The sequence below is a fragment of the Oncorhynchus kisutch genome, linkage group LG23, assembly GCF_002021735.2.
Source record: "Oncorhynchus kisutch isolate 150728-3 linkage group LG23, Okis_V2, whole genome shotgun sequence".
Taxonomy (NCBI): Eukaryota; Metazoa; Chordata; class Actinopteri; order Salmoniformes; family Salmonidae; genus Oncorhynchus; species Oncorhynchus kisutch.
The window spans coordinates 33,697,554-33,715,542 of record NC_034196.2 but is presented as its reverse complement, the minus strand read 5'-3'; the positions used below and the strand labels follow the sequence as shown (position 1 = coordinate 33,715,542).

The window sequence follows — 17,989 nt, the reverse complement described above, 5'->3', positions numbered from 1 at the left end:
CTTTAGACTTGTTGAATATCTGTAGCATCAGCATTTGTGGGTTCGATTACAGGCTCAAAATGGCCAGAAACAAATAACTTTCTGAAACTTGTCAGTCTATTCTTGTTCTGAAAAATGAAGGCTATTCCATGCGAAAAATTGTCAAGAAACTGAAGATCTCGTACAACGCTGTGTACTATGTTCAATATATGCATCATAATGCATATCATCAGCTTAGCAGCACTGAAAATAACGCACTGTCTGAACTTCAAGCTCTGTCTCAGAAGTGTACGCGCCTCCCCGCGTCTCTCTCATTGTGAAAGGGCGGGGAAGGAGAGAGGAGGCAAGGAAAAGGAATTGTTTCCAATCCTCGCATTCATCAACATTAGCAGCAATTGTAACTGTAACGGTAATGATGTGTATGACGATACCAAGGCAGTACTTGTGTCCTTAGGATAATAACGACAGATGTATAACCCTCAAGCCAAATTGTCTATAGATGCAACCCAGCACAGATGTGGTAAGATAGGATACACATCACTCATCACTTGCCTGTCAACTTTTTTTCGAAATATTTTTTTGTCTCACATTTAATACCTCATGGCAAGCCACTTGCACAAACGTAAGTTCAACATCTAGTTTCGATTTGCTTGAGTTGTCAACTAACGTGAATTGAACGTGAAATCAACGGGAGAAAATAAATTCCCTTACGTTGTTGGCGTTTTGCAAACCTTGAAATGACGTGGAAACCACGTTGATTCATCCAGTTGTTGCCCAGTGGGAAGATTTTTATTTTTTAATCGTTTGTCTTTTTGGGGTGGGACATTGTAAAAGAGGGCCAGAGAGAGAGAGAGAGAAAGAAAAAGACAGAGAGAGAATAGTCCAGATGTGAGATGTGACGCGCTGCCGGACGAGCCAGACACGACGATCCAGTGTTATTGATGAAGAATAGAAAATGTTCTACCATCGAGGGAAAGTCTGCGCTATTGATGGGCTTTCTCATTTATAACGGTAAGCATTTAAGCATAGGACACATTTGTTTCTCTGAACGTTTCTTGTTTTTCAAAATATTTACTTAATCGCTGTGTGATATTACATGTTTTTGATGGCCATGCAAGAAGATTTATGAGCTGACACCATTTGACTTTTTTTTCAAATGAGAAACTGTGTGATAATGCACAATTTTAGCGGATAACACTAGGATTACATGGATTCAGTATATATCATATTTTCTAATACTTTGGAACGTCGACGATACATATACTCTGTTGATAAATACATAATAGGCTAAGATCATCATGATGTTATCATGTCATTGTCCCTTGACGTCACCGTGAATGTGCAGTGTGCACAACTTAACTTTTGTGCGCAGACAGTTCTTGATATCCAAGTGTGTTTATGGCAAGTTTACGACAAGAGTAAACTTTCTTCAGAATGATTACCTCCTTTATATTACACACACCTATACATTTATCTTCAGATACTCTTAGCAAAGAAACTGGATGAAGTGTTTCAAAATCAGTCTCATATCCAGTTTCTCTTCCAACAGTGAACCACACCAACATCTGTCCATTAGTGTGCAGACACACACCATAAACCTGCTGTGTGTGTGTGTGTGTACACCCACACCCAAGGGGATTTTATACTCTGCCTGAGAGGTAATGCATAACATTGACATTAATAGTGAACCCCTTCCTTATTTGCCAGGTCGCAATTGTAAATGAGAACTTATTCTCAACTTGCCTATCTGGTTAAATAAATGTTAAATAAATTAAAAATAAAACCATTTTGGGTTGGAGGCTGAGTGCACCCCTGTGATCTGTTCTCTTAGCCAATGAACTGACCATGTGCCTCTTGACTAATATAGCTTAGGCATGTAAACTGTGTCTGTAGCCAATGGCCTGCCTAGGTCAGTATGTGTGTGTGTAGGTTGTTGTACTTGCCTGACAATATCTCTAGAGCCATTAGTGTTGTAAAGTCTTACAGAGGACTAGGGCATCAGTAAGCCCATAGATAGACAACAGTCAGAGATCTATGATCATCATTCCTCCCCCAATCCTTACTAACCTTCCATTAGATACTAACTGACCTTTCATCAGTGTCTAAGGGCATCCTTATACCGTCAGAGTCTATATCCTGGCAACTGCACAACAGCCAGACTGTATCACTTCCTGCTTTTACCAGGGCTTGTTACCTGAACCCTCACCCACCAACAGAGACAGCCTGGGTTACATACTGTTTCTGTGTGTGTGCATGTGTGTCTGTGTTTGTGTTATGGTTACTGTATGTGCTTTTCATTATTTGTGATGAACATAAAACATGAATAATGTGTCTCTCTCCAGGGTGTATGTGTGTGTCTGGTTAACAGTCAGAGGTGAAAGATCAGAGTTCACAGCAGGTCGGAGGCAAGAGGTCAGGGGTCATGTCTACCGTGGCATTCCAGAACCTTCCTCTCAACATTTATATGGTCATCTTCGGGACCGGAGTCTTCGTTTTCGTCCTGAGCCTCATCTTCTGCTGCTACTTCATCAGGTAAACATATCCCTCCTATCTAGCTATCTACACTGAACACAAATATAAACGCAATTTTTTTAATAAATGTTTTATTTTGATTGAATACCCAAAACATACAATATACTTGCAGTGAAGCCGTTCAACAACTACACCACACCAGTCATCCAACAGACTCCCATTCAGAGCGACACAGAGGCAGCCAGGGTCAAAGCCCTGCTCAAGGGCACATCGACAGATCTCCCACAAGGCCAAAAACGGGGACCCGAACCCTCCAAGATCCCCCACAGTTCCCCAAACCCAAGAATAAATAATAATAATACAATTAATTACATTTCCCACCCCCAAGAACCCCCCCAATGCACCCACAAAATTAACTAAAGAGAAAAAACTAAGGAAAACAGAAATGCAAAAAAACAAAGGACATTAAGGACAACTAAAATCATAACAGCAAGGCCAACTGTATATGTTTGAGGGAATGTATGGCACTATTTACATGTGTGTGTCTGTGTATGTGTGTGTTTGAATGGGAGTGTATGTATATGCGGAAGGTAGCCTAGTGGTTAGAGCATTGAGCCAGTATCCGAAAGTTTGTTAGATTAAATCCCTGAGCTGACCAGGTAAAAATATGCCCCTGAACAAGGCAGTTCAACCCACTGTTCCTAGGCTGCCATTGTAAATAAGAATTTGTTCTTAACTGACTTGCCTAGTTTAACAAACACCTGCATGGCCTCAGGCAAACTGTCATTAGCTGTAAAAAAAAACTGCCCCTCAGTGTTATTCAAACAAACTTTTTATTATCTATTAGTTTGAATTAATTTTTTTACACTTATATCTTTGGCCGTCATGCTACCTCCCGCCCAGCAACTCCACTTCTACTTGTCTCCAATTCCACATCCCAACCCTCGACTTCCCTCAGCCCATCCCACCTGTCTCTGTTGGCCACCCTCTTCCGATTTCTACGCTACATATCTTTCAACTATGCTGTGATGTTTAATGTATGATTTCAATCTATCTAATCAAATAGAATCCACAGATGAGTTGAAGATCAATACTTTCACTAAGAGTATTAGTAATTGACTGACCCGGTCTCTCCAGATCTCCTATCAGTACTATGTCTAGGGTCAATTTTGGTTCAATGTTATGCATTTTTTGCCATTCCTGAACCTGAGACCAGAAACAGGCTGAGGGCAATACCAAAATAAATGTTCTATTGATTCTGTATCCTCACAACAAAATCTGCAGAGCTTTGATGATTTTGTGCCCCAAATATTCAACATTTTGTTGGTGGCAAGAATTCTATATAATTTTAGCTGAAAAGCATGAAGTTTTGAATCTTGCGTCATTTCTATATTTCAACTCATAGACCCTGTACCATGGAATCGGTACATCAAAAATCTAATCCAAACTATTTTTCAATCTGTATGGCACAGTTGTCAACATCCTGGTCCTCAAATGTTACTGATATACCTTCCAATTTATGCTATTTTTATTCCTCTGCCAGTTTTGATACTTTATATTGGGCAGACACCAGTTCCCTACCTCCTCACGCTGCCACCAGCCTCCTCTATTTTTGGGGTAATGCTGTAATCAATTGGTTGTACTCTTGGATTGAGCAGACCTTCCCATACAATTCTGATAACTCCATGAAAGACCTAACTCTACCATTCCAATATAATTTAAGAACAAAAAACCAATTTCAAACATCTTTCCCATAAAGACAGGTATTTTATCAACCAGCACATTTGAGTTCAGCCATAATATTTGTCCTATCTTTTCAGGGGGATGAAATTGTAGCCAGCTGTTACGAATCCCTTTTGGCCCGACAGTCTAGGGGGGGATATTAATGAGACCTGTAACATAACTCATGCAAATTATAATTGTGACAAGTGAGAACGAAATAACCACGACTACTGAAATCTACCGTCAAACTCAGGGTTTATTGTAAAACACACGGTAATGGGGGGAGCAGGAAAAGGGGCTGAGCTGGACCCAAGGAAAGAAACAATAACTATTCAAAAAAACCCTAAGCTAGACTAGCCTACTTTAACAACAGCTAACTAACCAAAAATACAGTGGGTGGTCCGCCCAGTTCTAACTAGTGTATTTAACAAAGTCTACCTACGGGTAGTGTATGCCCATGGGCGACTTGTCTTGGTTTCCCCTTTTCCCACCAGCAATCAAACAAAAACACCATAACCAAAAACAATACTCACAGGTGATGACAAAGTGCCATGGAGGTGCTCAAACAAAAGAGAGGTTAATACACAACGAGAGAGTGACCTACAGAGAGATTGAGCTCTAGAGCAAACAACTGACAGGGTTTTTAAACCAAGGGAAAGGAACTGTGATAGGGTAGGAAACAGGAGGAGGTGTGTCTTCTGATTGATGATTGGATTGGTGACTGATTGGGGAGTAATGATTTTCACCTGTGAGGGGAGAAGGAGAGAAAAGAAACACACAGGATACTTGTATCCGTAACACCAGCTCTGCAATGCTTGTTTGAAAAATATACTTTTTCAACGTATCATTTTCAATTAATCGAAAATGAGACATGGCAATCTGCACAAATGCAAAAAGGCCATTTTTAAACAATGGCTTTTCTTGGTAATCTACTTGAGAACCATTTAGGGTTTAAGTAAAACTTTTGAATAAGTGACGCTTTAAAGAGAGGTTTAGTGCTTTTATATTTAATCATCTCAACCCAACCTATTCATTATATAGACAGGCATGCTTTATTTAGTCTAGTTTTGTAACGGTTTTCTTCTGGTGAAAGAGGCGGACCAAAATGCAGTATGGTTAGTTTTGTACATCTTTAATAAAGATTAAAGTACAACAATCTACAAAACAATAAACGTGAAAAAACCGAAACAGTCCTATCTGGTGCCACAAACAAAGACAGGAACAATCACCCACAAGAGACCTAAAGAATATGGCTGCCCAAATATGGTTCCCAATCAGAGACAACGATAAACACCTGCCTCTGATTGAGAACCACTCTAGGCAACCATAGACTTACCTAGAGTACTACTCTAACCACAATCCCATAACTACACACAACACCAGACAAAACAAACCACAAATCCCCATGTCACACCCTGGCCTAACCAAAATAATAACAAAAACACAGAAATACTAAGGCCAGGGCGTGACAAGTTTAGCGTCCCAGATGAAGATAAATATTTTTTTGTCATATGATTTGAAAAACAAAATCAGGAGTAGGCAGCGCCATAATGTCACTAACGTCGTCTTGAAAATGACCGGACCAAGGTGCAGCGTGGTGAGCCTACATTTTTCTTTATTTTTTAAATGTCTCCAACAAAACAACAAAAACTAACGTGAAGCTCCGTAAGGTTATACATGCATTAAATGAAGACAACAACCCACAAATGAGAAAAGGAAAAAAGGCTGCCTAAGTATGATTCCCAATCAGAGACAACGATAGACAGCTGTCCCTGATTGAGAATCATACCCGGCCAAAAACAAAGAACCAGAAAGCATAGACTTTCCCACCTGAATCACAGCCTGACCAAAAAAACATAGAATAAAAGGATCTCTACGATCAGGGCGTGACACATAAGTAAGTGAGTAAACTGAGATATGACTAAGGAGTTAATCAGGGCAATTTTTCCTATTTTTACAAGTTTTGTATTGAAATTCATTGTGGAGAGCTTATTTGTATATTTTGTGATATGAATACCAAGTATGTCTACTTCACCGTCAGCCCATTTTATAGGTAAACTGCAGGGTAATGTAAAAGTTGTATTTTTTTAAAGATCCAATACGTATTTATTGTACACTTATCATAATTATATTTGAGTCCAGAAAAGTTATCTAGATCTTCAATGAGACATTGCAGGGATCTAGCTTGCACACTTAATATGAAAGTTGAGTTATCGGCATACATGCACACCTCTGTTTTTAAGCCTTGGATTTCTAATCCTCTAATGTTGTTATTAGATCTGATTTTAATAGCTAGCATTTCGGTGGCCATAACGAATAGATATGGTGACAGCGGACACCCTTGTTTCACTCCTCTTGACAATTCAAAACTCTGAGAAGTAGCCGTTATTAACTATTTTACCCCTGGGGTTGCTATACATTACTTTTACCCATTTTATAAGACAATCACCGAAAGTGAGAAAATCCTGACATTTTATAAATAAAATCCAGTCTTACTTTATCAAATAACTTTTCAAAATCCGCTATAAATACCAGGCCTGGCTTCTTAGATGTTTCATGATCTATTATTTCTCGTAGTTCTAGTAATCTCCAATGTATCATCCACGTAAAAAAACCTGTCTGATCAGAATGAACAATACCTGGTAAAAAAAATGAAATTCTGGGTGCTATGCATTTCGCTAATATTTTTGCATCACAACATTGAAGTGTAAGGGGCCTCCAGCTTTTTAGACTGGGCCTATATATTTGCCGTCTGAGTCTTGTTTTAATAATAGTGAAATCAGACCTTCCATCTGAATACCTGACAGACTACCATTTCCATAGGAGTAGTTAAAACAATTGAGCTTTTAGTATTTAAAAAAGGCATGATATGCCTCTACCAGTATGCCATCAAGCCCTGGGGTTTTTCCAGACTGAAAGGATTTAATAGCCTCAAAGTTCTTCCTCTGTATTTTGGCCTTTGCACGGATCTTTCTGTACATTTGTTAATTTTAAATTTTTTGTATTATTTGGAAAGAATTCCTTAACGTAATCTTCATTCAGTGGGAGAGGATGAGATGGAAAAGAGAACATCTGCTTAAAATACTTAGCTTCCTCTTAAAATATAATTTGGAGAATTATAGATGAGTCTGTCTTCAGTAACGAGTTTCTGCAAATTATTTTTGTTAGCGTTCCTTTGTTGGAGATTCAGGAAGAATTTTGTGCATTTTTCTCCATATTCCATTCAGTTTGCTCTATTTTTGTAATAGATTACATTAGATCGTTCTTGAATAAGTTCTCAAGTTCTTTTTGTTTTTCCTCTCACTTATTTTTTAAAATCTCTGTAGTATCAGAGATCCCTTGTTAGTCCTGTCTCTTTAGCCAGAAGCTGCCTTTTTATTATTGATGAATATTGAATATAAGTTCCTCTGAAGGTACATTTTAAAGGTATCCCAAACAATTTGGATTTGGATTTGTTGAACCTACAGTGGGGCAGAAAAGTATTTAGTCAGCCACCAATTGTGCAAGTTCTCCCACTTAAAAAGATGAGAGGCCTGTAATTTTCATCATAGGTACACTTCAACTATGACAGACAAAATGAGGGAAAAAAATCCAGAATACTTTGTTATATACCCTTTGTTGGCAATGACAGAGGTCAAATGTTTTCTGTAAGTCTTCACAAGGTTTTCACACACTGTTGCTGGTATTTTGGTCCATTCCTCCATGCAGATCTCTCTGACCATATGACATTCTCCCAATCTTCTTCTGGATCATCCAAATGCTCTCTAGCAAACTTCAGACGGTCCTGGACATGTACTGGCTTAAGCAGGGGGACACGTCTGGCACTGCAGGATTTGAGTCCCTGGCGGCGTAGTGTGTTACTGATGGTAGGCTTTGTTACTTTGGTCCCAGCTCTCTGCAGGTCATTCACTAGGTCCCCCCCGTGTGGTTCTGGGATTTTTGCTCACCGTTCTTGTGATCATTTTGACCCCACGGGGTGAGATCTTGTATGTCTTCCATTTCATAATAATTGCTCCCACAGTTGATTTCTTCAAAACAAGCTGCTTACCTATTGCAGATTCAGTCTTCCCAGCCTGGTGCACGTCTACAATTTTGTTTCTGGTGTCCTTTGACAGGTCTTTGGTCTTGGCCATAGTGGAGTTTGGAGTGTGACTGTTTGAGGTTGTGGACAGGTGTCTTTTATACTGATAACAAGTTCAAACAGGTGCCATTAATACAGGTAACGAGTGGAGAACAGAGGAGCCTCTTAAAGAAGAAGTTACAAGTCTGTGAGAGCCAGAAATCTTGCTTGTTTGTAGGTGACCAAATACTTATTTTCCACCATAATTCGGAAATAAATTCATAAAAAAATCCTACAATGTGATTTTCTGGATTTAGACTTGCTGGTTGTAAACATATATAAACATGTAGACAAAGATATAGAAAAGATAAACAAACAAGAAACATTAAATTATAGAACAGTTCTCGACAATAGGGAGAGAAGAGGAGAGAGCGAGATCAAGTGTGTATGTATAAGTCCGCATGTGTAAGTGAGCATGTAATTGAGTACATGTATGCTCATATCCACTTCATAGTGTTCAGATATTTTTACAGTTTCCATACTTTCTTTTTTTCATAACCTGAAGTCCCTATAGGATTTAGTACAGCCACTGTGTTTATGGAGCTGTCTCTGAATCGCTGTCCATCTATAAAGAGTTTGTCCACAATGAGAAAGGCAGCTTACCCCTCTCCCTCTGATGCCTCTGTTCAGGAAACAGCCTCTTGCGATGTTCGTTTATCTCCCGTGGAAATTTGTCATTGAGACCAAATGTGGTCCCTTTAAGCTCCCTTCCCCTGCTTTTGATCAGCTCCTTTTGTTGGTAATGTTCAAATTTTGCGATGATTGGTCGGGGACCCTTGGTCTTGTTGCTGCAAGTCTGTGTACTCGGTGGAAAGCCACCTTGTTTACAGTCTCTAGAGGAAGTTTCAAGGTGGATTGCATGAACTCTCTGATCGCGCCCTCTGGATTATTGGATGCGTCCTCAGGAATCCCAGAAAATATTAGATTTTCACGCATGCTACAACTATGTCTAGTAGCGACTCCCTCATCACCCTGTTTTCCCTGAATAGACCTATGTTAGAATCGTGGATTTTTACCTTGGCTGTGAGTGCGTTGTTCTCTCCTTGGAGCGTGAGAATGTCACTCTGGCTAAACTCCAAACTCCCCCTCAGCCCTGCTACCTCCTCACACAACTTTTACAGTGTTGCATGGATTCCATCCAGAGCACTGGCCTCTACTTCAACGGTAAGTAAATTGTCCGTGTCTGTAGATGAATCAGTCTTTCTTTTTTTGGGGGGTTAGAGATCTTTTGAGGTAGCTTTCTCTTTCCATGATGGAGTATGTTGTTCCTCCATAGCGTAAAGCTGTTGGTACTCGTCGATTTCCCTCAGGATCTGCTTAGTATCCAGGTTGGCTCTTTACTGCAACCAATTGTTTACAAAAAGTTTTTAACAATGTGTCTTTCCCACGATGACGACCTGTGTTTCTGTAGTACAGCCACCTAGCACTGTTGTTTGGTTAGTGGTGTTTACTAGCTGTTAAAAGCTAACCGCGTCGTGGAATTAACGCAAAAACAAGTTTTTATTTAAAATATTTTACTGAGTTACAGTTTATATAAGGAAATCAGTCAATTTAAATAAATTCAAAAGGCCCTAATCTATGGATTTCACATGACTGGGAATACAGATATGCATCTGTTGGTCACAGAACTTTAAAAAAAAGGTAGGGGCGTGGATCAGAAAACCAGTCAGTATCTGGTGTGACCACCATTTACCTCCTTCAGCGTGACACATCTCCTTCGCATAGAGTTGATCAGGCTCCTGTCCCACTCCTCTTCAATGGCTGTGCGATGTTGCTGGATATTGGCGGGAACTGGAACACGCTGTTTTACACATTGTTCCAGAGCATCCCAAACATGCTCAAATGGTGACATGTTTGGTGGGTATGCAGGCCATGGAAGAACTGGGACATTTTCAGTTTCCAGGAATTGTGTACAGATCCTTGCGACATGGGGCCGTGCATTATCATGCGTATATGAGGTGATGGCGGGTGGATGAATGGCACGACTATGGGTTTCAAGATTTTGTCACGGTATTTCTGTGCATTCAAATTGCCATTGGTAAAATGCAATCGTGATTGTTATCCATTTCTTATGCCTGCTCATACCATAACCCCACCTCCACCATGGGCCACTCTGTTCACAACATTGACATCAGCAAACCGCTCGCCCACACAATGGCATACACACTGTCTGCCATCTGGCCCGTACATTTGAAACCGGGATTAATCCGTGAAGTGCACACTTCTTCAGCGTGCCAGTGGCCATCGAGGGTGATTATTTGCCCACTGAATTCGGTTACTCAGGTCAAGACCCTGGTGAGGACGACAAGCACACAGATGAGCTTCCCTGAGACGGTTTCTGACAGTTTGTACAGACATTCTTCAGTTGTGCAAACCCATGGTTTCATCAGCTGTCCAGGTGCCTGGTCTCAGACGATCCCGCAGGTGAAGAAGCCGGATTTGGAGGTCCTGGGCTGGCGTGGTAACACGTGATCTGTGGTTGGGAAGCCGGTTGGACGTACTACCAAATTCTCTAAAATGACGTTGGAGGCGGCTTATGGTAGAGGAATTAACATTCAATTCTCTGGTAAAAGCTCTGGTGGAGATTCTTGCAGTCAGTATGCCAATTTCACACTTCCTCAACTTGAGACATTTGTGGCATTGTGTTGTGTGACAAAACTGCCAGTTTTGCAACTGTTTAATCAGCTTCTTGATGTGCCATACCTTTCAGGTGAATGGATTATCTAAATATAAATGTTCACTAAAAGGTATGTAAACACATTTGTGCTCAACATTTGAGAGAAATACACTTTTTGTGCACATGGAAAATGTCTGTGATCATTTATTTCAGCTCATGAAACATGGGACCAACACTTTACATGTTGCGTTTATATTTTTGTTCAGTCTCTCTATTTATCATTCTATTTATCATTCTATCATTCTGTCTTTTGGAACGCTTTTGTCTAAGAGTGTAGTGGTGGCTGCATCATGTTATGGGTATGCTTGTAAGTATTAAGAGTTTTCAGGATAAAAAATTAATGGAATGGAGCTAAAATCCTAGAGGAAAACCTGGTTCAGTCGGCTTTTCACCAGAGACTGGGAGATGAATTCACCTTTCAGCAGGACAGTAACCTAAAGCACAAGGCCAGTGATCAAAAATCTCAATTTAAACCATTTAAAATTCAGGCTGTAACAAAATGTAGAAAAGTAATGGGGTTTGAATACTTTCTGAAGGCACTTTAAGTGATGGGACCTGAATTATGAGAATACATCTATGGATGTGAGTGTGTGTGTGAGAGAGACTGTTATTACTGTTACTGTAACTAAGGTTTCTCTAAAATTGTTGACATGGGAGATCCCCTTCTGACCCCCTCCTCACCCCTCCCTAGGTTTCCTCTGTCCTTAAGTACTTCCCAACTCAAACAATCAGTTGCAAATGCTTATCAGCATAGTTTGAGTCTATTTAAGGCTTCAGGCAGCAGCCTCAGGCTGGAACTAAAAGTATGGTGTGTTTCTCTTGTAACAAAGAGGATATATGACTGTGGTAGCTGGAGACTGCTCTGGTGTCTGAAGAGCTCTTGAGACTTTTGACATTTTTTTACTAGGCAAGTCCGTTAACAACAAATTCTTATTTTCACTGACGGCCTAGGAACAGTGGGTTAACTGCCTTGTTCAGGGGCAGAACGACAAGGCACAGAATGACGTTCACCTTGTCAGCTTAGGGATTTGACCTTGCAACCTTTTGGTTACTAGTCCAACACTCTAACCACTAGGCTACCTCTGCACAACACAGCACTGTGTCCAGGGTATGACCCTCTCTGCTCCACAATGTGGTCCTTTCACCGTGGCAGAGAGGAGAGGAAAGGGGGCCCATTGAAACTGAGTGGGTACAGTGAGTGTGTGCCTATTTACTAAGATTTATCTTTTGGATAAACAAGTAGTACCGTATATGGTCATTTGTACACAGAATTAATGAAAAAATATTGAACTTGGTCAATCCCAAGACTGAGATGACAAATATCATAACTATCTCTGTGTATATTGCTCTTGGAAGCTGCCAGTGTCAGCGGATGTCACTCAAACAGGTTGATTCGTGTGTCTGTCTGTCTGTCTGTCTGTCTGTCTGTCTGTCTGTCTGTCTGTCTGTCTGTCTGTCTGTCTGTCTGTCTGTCTGTCTGTCTGTCTGTCTGTCTGTCTGTCTGTCTGTCTGTCTTCTCACTCAGTTGTACTAACAGTCTCTCCTCTATTTCTGCTCTCTCCTCCCTCCCAGTAAACTGAGGCACCAGGCCCAACGAGAGAGGTTTGGATATAAAGCGGTAAGCTAATACAGGGTCCATTCTAAATCACCTTTAGTGCAGTCGTGCTGTGCAGATCTTCAGAAGCACCTGGAGAAGTGTTTTAACATCTCAGGAATGCATTAGAGAAATCTATTGTAACTGCAATAAAGACAGCCTGGAATGCCATCTCAATTCTCATAGTGTCTCAGGCCCCCTAGTGATGAGTGCAGAAACATCCAAATTATATTTTAGTCATCAAACATCCCTTCATCTTTTGAACTAAAAATGTGTTTCATTCTATATTTATCTCGCAATTCTAGCTCTAATCAATTATGCTTTTTCACAGGTGGTGTTCAAAGGGGATACAAAGAAACTAAATCTACACGGGGTTAGTTCTGTCACCTGTTTAGTCTCTCTCTCTGTCTCGCTCTCTCTCATCCCCTGGTTTATTTTTCTCTCTCCCCATTGCTCTCCCTCCCCTTCTCTCAATCACAGCAGACATGTGCGGTGTGCTTGGAGGACTTCAGAGTGAAAGATGAGCTAGGAGTGTTGCCATGCCAACATGCCTTTCACCGGAGGCAAGTGTCACCTCACCACACACTAAGCAGATATAAATTATGTGCCTGTGTGTGTGTGTGTGTGTGTTACTGGGGTGTTGCTTGTCCTACAGGTGCCTGGTGAAATTGCTAGAGGTGTGTGTGTGTGTGCATGCGTACATACACAGTACAAGTACCTAATCATTCAAGGGTTTTTCTTTATTTTTACTATTTTCTACATTGTAGAATAATAGTGAAGATGTCAAAATTATGAAATAACACGTCAAAATATATTTTAGATTCTTCAAAATAGCTACCTTTTGCCTTGATTGGAGCTTTGCACACTCTTGGCATGCTCTCAACCATCTTCACGTGGAATGCTTTTCCAATAGTCTTGAAGGAGTTCCATCATATGCTGAGCACTTGTTGGCTGCTTTTCCTTCACTTTGCGGTCCAACTCATCCCAAACCATCTCAATTGGGTTGAGGTCGGGTCATCTGATCCAGCACTCCATCACTCTCCTTATTGGTCAAATAGCCCTTACACAGCCTGGAGGTGTGTTGGGTCATTGTCCTGTTGAAAAACAAATGATAGTCCCACTAAGCCCAAACCAGATGGGATGGCGTATCACTGCATGATGCTGTGGTAGCCATGCTGGTTAAGTGTGCCTTGAATTCTAAATAAATCAGTGTCACCAGCAAAGCACCCCCACACCATCACCTCCTCCTCCATGCTTCACTGTGGGAAACACACAGGCAGAGATTATCCGTTCACATACTCTACGTTCACAAAGACACGGCGGTTGGAACCAAAAATCTACAATTTGGACTCATCAGACCAAAGGACAGATTTCCACCAGTCAAATGTCCATTTATTTGGGCTGCAATTTCTGAGACTGGTAACTCTAATGAACTTGTTCTCTGCAGCAGAGGTAACTCTGGGTCTTCCTTTCCTGTGGTGGTCCTCATGAGAGCCAGTTTCATCATAGCTCTTGATGGTTTTTGCGACTGCGCTTTAAGAAACGTTCAAAGTTTTTGAAATGTTCCGTATTGACTTACCTTCATGTCTTAAAGCAATGATGGACTGTTGTTTCTCTTTGCTTATTTGAGCTGATCTTGACATAATATGGACTTGATCTTTTACCAAATAGGGCTATCTTGTATAAACCCCCTTACCTTGTTACAACACAACTGATTGGCTCAAACACATTAAGAAGGAAAGAAATTCCACAAATGAACTTTTAACAAGGCAAACCCGTTAATTGAAATGCGTTCCAGGTGACTACCTCATGAAGCTGGTTGAGAGAATGCCAAGAGTGTGCAAAGCTGTCATCAAGGCCAAGGGTGGCTACTTTGAATAATATAAAGTATATACTGTATTTGTTTAACACTTTTTTGCTTACTACATGATTCCATATCTGTTATTTAATAGTTTTGATGTCTTCACTTGATGTCTTCACTATTATTCTACAATGTAGAAAATAGTCAAAATAAAGAAAAACCCTTGAATGAGTAGGTGTGTCCAAACTTTTGACTGGTACTGTATGTATGTGTTGTACTGACTTGTTGCTTGCCCCTGCAGATGCCTGGTGAAGTGGCTGGAAGTGCGCTGTGTGTGTCCCATGTGTAACAGGCACATCGCTGGGCCACCTGAACAACGCCACAGCCTGGGCACACTGCTGGATGAACTGGTGTAGTGGGTTGCTATGGCAATACAGCTGGAAATGAGTGGTGTAGCAAGTTGATATGACGATGCAGCTGGAAAGAACTAGTGTAGGATGTTGCTATGGTGGTACGACCGGAACAGACTGGTTTAGAGGTCCCGGTACGGACTATACATTGTCAGGTCATTTTGCTTCAGCAATCTATTATTAGGGACCAGTGACGAAACCACATGACACCATAAATATAGGGAAATCTAGCTTCAGACTTCACACACTCATGTATTGATAAGGAGATGGGACACACGGGCGGCAGGTAGCCCATCAGTTAGAGCGTTGGGCCAGGTTGCTTGTTTGAATCCCCGAGCTGACCATGGTGTAAATCTGTCGACGTGCCCTTGAAAAAGGAGCAACCCTAATTACTCCAGGGTTGCTGTTGATAACGGCAGACACTGGCTGTGACCCCACTCTCTGGGGGTGTCCCAGGGAGAGTTGGGATCTGCAAAAAAACAAATGAAATAGGACAAATATAAGCACCCACCAAATTATTACCATTATGGGTACTGTAGTATGTCATGCTACACCTTATCATGTAGAATCAGTCATTTAATGACTGACTGCCGAGCCTCTACAATACACACTCCACCAGCATGCCCACTTTTCAACAGACTTCTTCATGAAGAACGGATTCACAAAGCCACAAAATCTGGGACAAAAACTCCGCTCTCAGCCCTCAGTCACTGTCTGGAAGAGGGGCTACCTGTGAAAAGAGAGCTTGAGAACTTAAGGGATGTATTGCTGAACGCCCAGATAGAAATATATGATGTAGAACAGACATGCCTTTCTGAAATCTGGATTGAGGAATTGTGTCAGCTCTGTTCATGGCATATCTATCTGCAATGTCCAGTATGTTACACCCTGGGGATGATGACATACAGGTATCATTGTGACATTTTTTTCTGACTGTGTCACACGTCTGTCTGTCAGGTCTGTGTGTGTGTCTGTCTGTGTGTCAGGTCTGCATCCTGCTTATATTAAGTGGGTGTGACATATACTCCTGTTATGAACTGTAGGAGGGACCAACAACTTTTTTTATCCTGACTAGTATTTCCTTGCCAAACAAGCCTTTCCCGTTAATTATATTTAAAGTGAAGGGAGATTTGGAACAATTCCTTTCTGTCTGGGGACGTGTACTGAAGCACAGGCACTGCCCAATGGCAAAGTAAACATTCCCCATGTGTACAATATCTGCTTTTGTAAATATCTGAAAATACAACGTGTCCTGTTCTGATCCATGTCCAACCATGTTTGTGGTGTGTGAACGAACAAGTCGCATTTCTTGTATGGACAATCGCAAAGCGAACAAAAGCAACAATATCGTCAGAACTGACAAGCAAATCTTTTAGGGGTTAAAATCATATTTGTGATTAGAAATCTCTTCCGTCCTCTCTACCATGACCAGATAGTGAGTCGTACCTTCCTGTAGCTATCAGGAGTGTCACTAGAGGAGTCCCATTGATGCACAGACGGTGGCCTGTATGAGTCATTCCTGGGTTTTTGGGTCAGAACACTACGCACCCAGAAATCAATGAATATGATTGTTTCCAAAATGGCACCCTAATCCCATGGTGCAGTAGAATGCAATGACAGAATATACTGATTTGGGTAACACTTGACTTGACACACAGCATCATAACACATTATGACAGTCTTAACATGTCATAACCAGTTATAATATAGTCATAACACTGTCATGACACCTGTTAGGATATACATAGCAGTATTTTAGGGCTGGTTACAAGACCTACATAAACATGTAAAAACCAACATAACCTACCACGGTAGTTATTTTATGGCTGTTTATGACACCTACATATAGTGCCTTCAGAAAGTATTCAGACCCCTTGACTTTTCCCACATTTTGTATGTTACAGCCACGTTCTAAAATGGATTAAATGTGTTTCCTCAGCAGTCTATACACAATACCCCATAATGACAGTGAAAACATTTATTTTTGGGGGCAAATTTTTGTTTTGTTTTAAAAGTATTCAGCCCCTTTGCTATGAGAGTCAAAATTGAGCTCAGATGCATCTTGTTTCCATTGATCATCCTTGAGATGGACTTGTGTTATTTCAGTTAGCCATTTCTAAAAAGCTTTCTTTGCTTTGTCATTATGGGGTATTGTGTGTAAACTATTGAATCAATTTTAGGATACGGATGGAATGTAAAATATGGAAAAGGTCCAAACGGTCTGAATACTTTCTGGAGCCACCAAGTGTCAAAACAAAACATTCCATTACACCATAGGCTACATGTCATTGTTATATGTATTAAATTACCATTGTAATTGCGCACACAGATTGCCCACGCACCTACCCCAAGACGCTCTTGCTGATGACTGGGACAAATGGACAAGCCACCCTCTTACTGACATAAGGGCATATGTGACTGGCTTGTATGAATATGGGCATAATGCTTGATATGTCAATAGTATTTTAGTCCAAGTCGTGGCACTGAAAGGACATAACTAGAAAATACACTGTCAACGCGTTATTAATATATATACGAAAGCATTAAATGATTTAACAGCTTTCAAACAAAAGGACACCTCTTTGGTGGTAAAAAATGGAATGTTGGGTTTGACACTTACGCAAGTGTCACAACAGGTATATGGGTCAAGACACTGGGTGTCTAGTGTTACCTTGCTGACAGTAACAGGCTGCCCTTCGGGGTCTGTTGTAAAGGACATGCTGCACAACACCTGGGATTTTAAACCAAATAACAGTATTAAAACCAAACTGAGAAATATTTTAGCATGGGCTTGTAATCAAGCGTCACATTGTCTACTCAAGACTGTCAGTAAAGTGGAGAAGCTGCAGGGGTGTTCATGAGGGTAACCATGCGCTTACCGTTCTAGATAACTCACATTTCCAGCCCAGTCAAATGGATGTGTTCTATTTCCACCCTGAAAATGGCAATAATGCCATTTAGTGTACGAGCAGTTTGTAGACTGAAATGTCAGTCCATTTGTCCCCAGGAAGAAATGTTGATCAATTCCAAACCTGCCAATAACAGGTTGTTCCCCTCCCCACAAAATCCTTACTTGATAAATTCCATTTTTGCTAAGCTTTGTTTACCATTTACATTGAACAAATCACAGTATGTCCTTGTGAAATAAGTAGCAAAGAGCTGCATTGGACCTTTAAAGCATAGCACTAAACAGTAAGACTCGGCTCACCTCCGG

The 17,989-nt window shown here is 40.8% G+C and overlaps 1 protein-coding gene across 4 annotated transcripts; it reads left to right on the top strand.

Annotated features, from left to right (window-relative positions):
* Positions 1-292: 292 nt before the first annotated feature.
* LOC109868489 (RING finger protein 122-like) lies at positions 293-16,036 on the top strand. 4 transcript variants are annotated; one of them, XM_020458087.2, is made up of 7 exons: positions 293-990; positions 1,529-1,637; positions 2,322-2,511; positions 12,543-12,588; positions 12,896-12,937; positions 13,048-13,127; positions 14,667-16,036. In XM_020458087.2, exons 3-7 carry the CDS (start codon positions 2,402-2,404, stop codon positions 14,779-14,781), a joined length of 393 nt encoding a protein of 130 aa, XP_020313676.1. In that variant the 5' UTR covers positions 293-990; positions 1,529-1,637; positions 2,322-2,401; the 3' UTR covers positions 14,782-16,036. The 4 variants fall into 4 exon arrangements, with proteins under 4 accessions (XP_020313676.1, XP_020313674.1, XP_020313675.1 ...); XM_020458085.2 differs by having other exon boundaries at positions 13,045-13,127; XM_020458086.2 differs by lacking the exon at positions 1,529-1,637 and having other exon boundaries at positions 13,045-13,127.
* Positions 16,037-17,989: the final 1,953 nt, after the last annotated feature.

What these genes read in the sequence shown, in the direction of transcription:
- LOC109868489 (XM_020458086.2), top strand. Translation starts at nt 2,402, where the DNA reads ATGTCTACCGTGGCATTCCAGAACCTTCCTCTCAACATTTATATGGTC. An exon ending in TTCTGCTGCTACTTCATCAG is followed by an intron (nt 2,512 to 12,542) that starts GTAAACATATCC and finishes CCTCCCTCCCAG; the next exon opens with TAAACTGAGGCACCAGGCCC. An exon ending in CAACATGCCTTTCACCGGAG is followed by an intron (nt 13,128 to 14,666) that starts GCAAGTGTCACC and finishes TTGCCCCTGCAG; the next exon opens with ATGCCTGGTGAAGTGGCTGG.